At 53.0% G+C, this 7235-nt stretch overlaps 1 protein-coding gene across 2 annotated transcripts in view; it reads right to left on the minus strand.

Annotated features, from left to right (window-relative positions):
* Positions 1-427: 427 nt before the first annotated feature.
* Positions 428-7235, minus strand: part of LOC113208455 (G-protein coupled receptor dmsr-1-like) — a 59063-nt gene continuing 52255 nt past the window's right edge. For both annotated transcript variants that reach the window (XM_052273547.1, XM_026425454.2), the window contains exons 6-7: positions 2589-2821; positions 428-1701 (exon numbers count right to left, since the gene is read on the minus strand). In XM_052273547.1, the coding sequence (XP_052129507.1) occupies positions 1551-1701; positions 2589-2821 (384 nt within the window). In that variant the 3' untranslated portion in view covers positions 428-1550. The remainder of the gene's footprint in view (positions 1702-2588; positions 2822-7235) is intronic.

The raw sequence follows: 7235 nt of genomic DNA on the forward strand, positions 1-7235 counted from the left end.
AAAAGCGACGCAGCCAAATAAAGTGGCAAGCGGCCTGCCCGTCGCGCTGCCGCGGGGGCGCGCGCGAGCTAGCAGCTGGCCGGAGAGAGAGTCTATTGTTTTGTTTCGCAGATAGTTGGTTGAACGGATCCCACCGAACTCGCACGGAAAGCGCCAGGAGATTGGGTAGGTGAGTTGGGGTACAGGTGGGTGGGGGGAGGGTGCAAACCCGAGAAAATACGCGGAGAGCCAATCGGTTCTCGAGCCGAATCGTCTCCGCATTGCTCAGGTGTACAGTCGTCGAATCGGGAAAGTCTTTGTCTGGTCGCGTCTGAGTCGCTCCTTTGTACTCTTGCGTCTGTATTGCTGCCTTGTCTTTTCCTCTTCGGGCAGATGTTTTCATGATTTGTTCCTTTTACTTTTTTTACGCCAAAAATGATGCAGAAAGTCTGTCAATAAATGTATTTATTGTAATATTTTAGTACATATGGACTATAAATAATTGTTTAAAAAAGTTTGAATCGTGTTAATGATACTGCCAAGTTTACAGCAAAACGTCCACAGAAAACACTTCCTCACACACAAAGTTGAATTGGTTCAACAAAAAAAATGTACAAAGTTATTCATACAATATTTGTTTTTTTAATATATACACTACTTACGGCTAAGTTCACAACATCACGAGATTATTCCCAAGGTCCTGGACACGGCCGAGCGCCCGTGTAACGAGGGCCGGTGATCGACCGACCTCATCGATAATGCATCCGACCCAATAAATTTCGACAACGCGCCGCGCGCATCGCAAAACCCCACCACCCTCGAGCGTGACCTCCCCGAGGCCTTCTAATTATTCATTGCGCCTTAATGAGAGGCAAATTCGTTTAGGTAATCCCCAGAAACATTAACGCCGTTCATCAGATCAGAAAATGATCATGTTTTTTAACTCTACTTTAAGTACTTTACGACAGAGTTTACTTCTTGGATAGACTGGCCGAGTTCAAATCATTCATAAGCGTTTACAAACTAAACAAAACTGCCATCGGTCTGGAAAATGTGTGGTGGGGGGAGTCTTATCCCATCAGCCGTGCCGTGCCACTGGTCACCGCGCTGATTCCATTGAGACACTGCTAGGCCGGCGCCAAGGGAAATGGGGACGGGTAAAGAAACGGGGGTAGCTCAGAGGGATAAGTCCGGCCACGTGGGAGATCCCGGACGAGATCAGGAAAGAGGGCCTGAGAAAGGGTTGAGAAAGGGGTGGGCGGGGCGGCGCGGCGCGGCGGTATGGTGGGAAGGAACACGGTGGTGGTGTCGTGAGTGACGTCAAAGGAGGAGGCGGAGGCGCGGCGGGGCGATCAAGCTCTGTCCGTCCGGTACAGCCCACACTCAGACGCGGGAAACTTTGAAATGAGTATAGCATTCATGCCCATTGCACCCAGGCCGGGGGCCGCGGCGCGGGAGGGTTCAAACTATAGAAGTGGGGCGGGGCGGGGGATGGCGGGGCGTGCGGCGGCAGCACGGCGGACCGCACACCGGCTGTGACGGCGGTGACGACAAGGTGGGGAGGACGGCGCTCAAAGGGCGGTGGTCTGCCCGCAGAGCGCAGCAGGTGAGGCGGCGGCGGCGGAGGCGGCGGAGGAGGCGTTGCCGGCGGCAACCACTCCGTTGGCGGAAACAGGCGAAGGCGCCGGCGGGGCCCGCGGCGCGGGCACGGACCCGTTCACACTGAAACACAGCAGCAGCGGCAGCACCGCCCGCTTAACGACCTCCACCTCCTCCTCCTTCTTTTCTCTCACAACCCCTTCTCCTCATCTTATTTCCAGCAAACAAGTTCAGGCAGGGCAAGATTATATAAAAAAAGGCAAAAAAGGCAAACAAAAGAACTAAAAAGTTGGAAAAGCAGCGGAATTAGGGGCGGGCGTCTTTTAATTATTAATCACTGCGGGCTAAGTGTTTTGTTTCTTTTGGCGCGTTCTTACTACTATTATTCTGGCCAGAGCTGCAGAAATAAAGGGGACATTTTTCACGGTAGTGTCGCTCCAGATGGTGTTAATAGCGCCCCCGGCGAGGGAGGATGCGGTTCATGCGGTACCACCCACGACATGTGCGCGAGAGAGAGAGAGAGAGAGAGAGAGAGAGAGAGAGAGAGAGGGGGGGGGGGGGGGGGGGGGGGGACTAAAAGACAAGAGAAGAGGGCACGGGACAACCCGTTTCCTACGCGAATTACTGCTGGAGGCGCGCCGCAGTCCTTGCCCCCCCCCCTCTCTCTCCCCCTTTCCCTTTCTCTTCTCTGCGTGCGCAAGTGGATTGCAATTGTTTGGCAGTTGTTGGTGTGCTGCCGGAATTGCGGCGCCACTACACCAGACGGCCCTGTACCGTACGAGACAATCGTAGTTTTACTACTTTTTTGGCGCTTGGTGTGCAGTTATATGAGGATGGAGTTGCGGTATGTCAAGTATTGAACGCCCCTCTCCCAATTAGTATATTTCCCGCGGGATTGGTACCCTCCGTAAAATTCAAACCGCATTTAAAAAAAATGGCAAACAAATAGAAAAAAAAAAAAAGAAAAACGACGGTCAAAAATGAGGAAAAACAAGTTCGATGCGACTTACCTCTTTGCGCACTGGACGCCTTTCCTCCGGCACCAGGGACCCAGCGCCAGGCGCCAGGCCGGGCTGAACAGCTGCCTGAAGGTCTGCCTGTACTGCCGGCTCATGGCGCAGTACAGGATGAAGTTGATGGCGCCGTTGAGCAGTGCCAGGATGTCGAGCGCCTCGCCGAACAGCTGGTAGCATCGCCGGAAAAAGCACCGGCCCAGCACGCCACTCATCAAACCGAGCACGCCCTGCAATCGGGAAACGCAAACGTCATGAAAAAGCAAAGAAAGAAAATCGTAAAATTACGAACTCGAAATCGTAAATTATAGTGTTATCTAGCGATGGAAAATATGCAACGAAATTTTGGTTTCGACTACCCAAAATAATTTTTGTTATTTTCATGAAGTTGGTCCACAGACAGTTTGAGTAGTACACTCGTTCTAAGCAACAAGCTGCGTGAGACTGAGTTTGCCCACGTTGACGCCCCCGCGACGCCGCGACGGTGGTGGCCACTTCCAAACAAAGGCGTCAGAATCGACCTTCCAAAGGGGGGGTGGGGGTAGGGGAAGAATCAAACCACCGCCATCCAAAGCTTCTACCCCTAAAAAAAACGCCTACAACAACCAAACGCAAATTCTTTCCCTCTTGCCTTGGCTACAAGAGATCGGTGAGGACTGGCAGAAAGAAACGGGTGCCGTGATTCCCCGAGAGAGAGAGAGAGAGAGAGAGAGAGAGAGAGAGAGAGAGAGAGAGAGAGAACTGGGAGGTAAAAAAGGATCAATTCATCGTTCTCTTTATTGGTCGGTTTGTGGGAGCACCAGGCTAGGCTCAGGCAGGCTTGGGCTGGCCCGCACTCCGCACTGCACCGCCCCCATAAACCGAGGTTTGAGCCCCTCTCTACAAGGGAGTCAGGGAGGGAGAGAGCGAGGATTGGCGGGAGGAGGGAGAGCGGGTGCAGCGGGGGCGGACAAGTAAAAAAGACAGGACACACGTGAATAGGGACGCAACGCCAACCGAAGAGAATATGCACTGTCGTAAACTTTGATGCCCAATAAAGTGAAATGTATTTCATGCTAAACTTTATTTTGCGCGCTCTTCTTTTCCGACGCGACCGCTGCCGCGGGGGCGTCACTGCGCGCCGAACCGGCGTCGCCCGCATCGCCGTCATCGTCCCCGCGCATGCAAAAATAATACATATTCGTTCACGTCGATGGACGGCGGTGAGAAAAAGAAACAAATAAAAAAAAACAAAAGGACACCACACAAGAGCTTCAATTTTTCGTGCCAAAGAATAAGTTAGCGGCGGGCCGGGACTGCTGTGCGGCGCGGCAGTGCAATGCGAAAGGCCCGACACAACTTTGGGTCCCATTTGGCGCTCGACTGCACTTCACAGCCGGGGGCCGGCCGGCGTCATGTCCTCTTCTTTTTTCCCTCCCCACGTCCAGATTGTTCGGGTCTTTTCTTTTTCTTTTCTTTGTGTGTGTGGGTGTGGCGGTGGGAGTGCGCGGGTGGGGGGAGCGGCGATGGCACGCGCGCCCATACCCAGCACGCTGCAACCCTTTTTTTATGGATATCCAACTGTAAAACGCACACCGGAAACGCAAGTGTGATGTGAATGTCATACACCTGTAAGAGTGTGAATGCCCATTCGTACACTTAAGGGTGTGAAGGCGTGAATTTTCCATTGAAATTCACACGCTTGTGCCCCCATGTGTCGTTGACACCCCTACAAAGTGCGCTACAGAATGCACTTATTTGGGTCTCCAGCGGTTTCCAGGGTGCCTGTGACTGCAAAGGGTCGATGTGGCGGCTGGCGGCGGTGTGCGACAGGTGCGTGCGAGTGGCCGCCGCGTGCGTTTGTGTGATCATCCCATTTATTCCACTCGCTCTCGCAAGCGCCCCACCACACACGCCTGCTTGAACATCAAACATAGCCCGACTTTTACGCACATGTATACATATATATGACAGTTCCAGATAGCGAAGGCGTTTTATTTTTTGTTTTGTTTCTTTCTCTTTACATCCGATTGGAGAGCCGAAACGAGGTGAGCGCGTGCGTTACACACCGTCAGAAATATATTGGACCAAAGTACGCTATAATGGAGAGGAGGGGCCCGGGCCTCATAGAGCTCGATAAGGAAACTCTGCTGTGTGAAGGTCGGGGTAACAGGCATTTAGCAGTCAGAGAGACGGCCTCTGTTTACCTCCGAAAATCAAACAGCGGGCGTATGGCTGGCTGGTTACAGGGACGGCCACGGGCAACCAAGGGAAGGGTGACCCTCACCCAAAGCTGAACCCCTGACCTCCTCCACCTCTCTATCCCTTCTGCTACCAGCAGCAGCGGCAGCAGCAGCTCCGCTACCGACATCACTGTCACGAAGGGTTGGCCACCCTGCCGCCGAGCTGAAAGTCACCCCAGCCAATCGCTCCCCGGTGTAGCCGAAGCGCGACAAATGAGCCCCTGCGGCTTCTCATGCCAATTGCGTGGCTCAACCTCCCTGTGATATACCGCAGGTCTCTGCAGAAATGATCTATGGCCTTTTGCATTTCACAGCCAAGAAAAATTGATTTCTTTGTTTCACGTACATTTTGTTGTACTAAAAGAATTCTGAAAAAAACAATTGTCTCAATCGAAAGGTAATATCATCTCATGTACATGATGGTGACGTGAAGGGTAAAATTGGTCTCGGTTCAAAATGTACTGAAATAAAAAAAAATCTGGTTGCACTAAAACAAAAGTATGAATTTAAAACCAAAACTTGTTTTTGCCTAGTGTATTGAGTGTTTAAAAATGATTGCGACTTGCTTGGGCGACACAGTCCTGTTGAAGTACCCCCACCGAGCCTTCTCACAAGCAGCCAGCAGAGCCTTGTCGCCAGACAGAGATTGTCCGCCAGACCGGGTAGAGACGAGCGCGCGCCCCTCCCTCTCCTTCCCTTCCTAATGGGCGCACATTGTGCCTGCCGAGCAGCGTCTCTCGGCGCGGGTATTCCAACATTTTCGCGAAACCCCTCAGAGCAACAGTAGGAGGAAAATTCCCCCCCCACCCTTCTCCCGTTTGTGCGCAAACGACACTGACGAGGAGGAGGACACGATAAGAGGTACGTAATCCGATAGACTCACCGCACCGACGGCGGCACATTATGTCCCCCATCCCAAGGCGTTACTACTCGAGCGAGCAAGAGAGAGAAGAAGAGAGAGGAGAAAAACAGAGGTACGCTTCTTTTGTAGCTTGACACCCTCAGGTGAAAAAGGGGGTGGGGGGTGCCAGTAGGCTTAACAAGGCCACACTGTGAGGCGACTACCCTGTCGATCAACAGCACCCCTTGCCTCGAACGTGTTAGCGGCGCGCGTAGCGGTCACCGGTCAGCAGACCATGTCATGTAGCCCATCCGCCCCCACCCCACACTACCCCCTGCAGAACATCAGTGAACCACCTCGTGCCCTGTACACTAGAGCAGGGAGGCGGGGAGAGGTGGAGAGAGTGAGACAGAGAGAGGGGGGGTGAGGCAGAGTCGTGTGTGTGCGTGCGTGAGAGAGTGTAGAGAAGGGGGGGCGGGACCGGGTCTAAACTGGAGAGCACTGTCCGTGCATGCCGAACTGTTGGTAGTTGTGTTGCCTGAGTAAGCTATGCAGCGCACGGACTAAATTACAGTCCGGAATGCCCCCAACTCTCTACACTTGGCGAACAGTGACCACCACCGCCAAGCCTCGAAGTCCTTGAAATAGTCGCGTACTCGTACTCTGTGTAAGTGTGAAAAGAGGGAGGGAGCGAGGGGGAGTGGGTGAGAGAGAGGGAGAAAGGGGGGGGGGGGACAGTTAAAATAAAGGATCAAGCGAACGATGTTGTGCAGTTAATTAATTCACAATCTGCCGACGACTGTTAAATTTGGTAATTATTTCCAGGAAAAAGGGGGGGGGGGGTAGCGTGGCGGGGTGCGGGGTGGGTGCGTAGCACAGGGTCGAAGGAAGACAAGCGTGTTATCGTAGGCATGCAACCTTACACCTGCATGGATTTCACGTGTCGTCTTTCGTGAGCATGTAAGGGCCCATCGCACCGTCCGCCCTTCTCTTTTCCCATTCTTCCTCTTACTATACGAAACATGAAACTCCGTAGTAAGGCAAGTTCTATTAAAGCGAAGAAGCTTAAAGTCTCCAGTTTAACTCGAGTGTTGGCGTGTAAATGGGATTTATCGCGGGGGAAATGTCATCCAAAACGGATGGGTTAAAGATGTCCCATTTTGTATACTTGCAAAATTTCCGTCGGCAAACCCAGAACGTAAAAGCAATGGGAGGACATAGGAAAGACGTGAGATCAAGAAAAGAGAGAATGAAAGAAAGAATCAAACTGTGTAACCTAAGCAGCCTAAAGTCTCTTTGCAGAATATTTGCTGAAGAACGGAGTACAGCTGAGCTGGGTGGAGATGAGGTAGGGGTTGGGGTTGGAAAGGGGAGAGGGGACCGAGACCAAACGGACGAAATGAAACGGGGTTATAGCGATCATTGAAAACTCCACTCAACGGCTCGGCGGCACAGCGGCGCGAGGCAGGGCACGCGGAGGGCCAGAGGCACTTGTTGAGCTTGTGTCTTGGCTCGGCGGCCCGGCGATGAGGGGGCGGCAGGAAGGCGAGGGGTAGGGGGCAGGCAGGCGTGGGGTAGGGG

This window comes from Frankliniella occidentalis, unplaced genomic scaffold (assembly GCF_000697945.3).
Source record: "Frankliniella occidentalis isolate FOCC.00 unplaced genomic scaffold, Focc_3.1 Scaffold282, whole genome shotgun sequence".
NCBI lineage: Eukaryota > Metazoa > Arthropoda > Insecta > Thysanoptera > Thripidae > Frankliniella > Frankliniella occidentalis.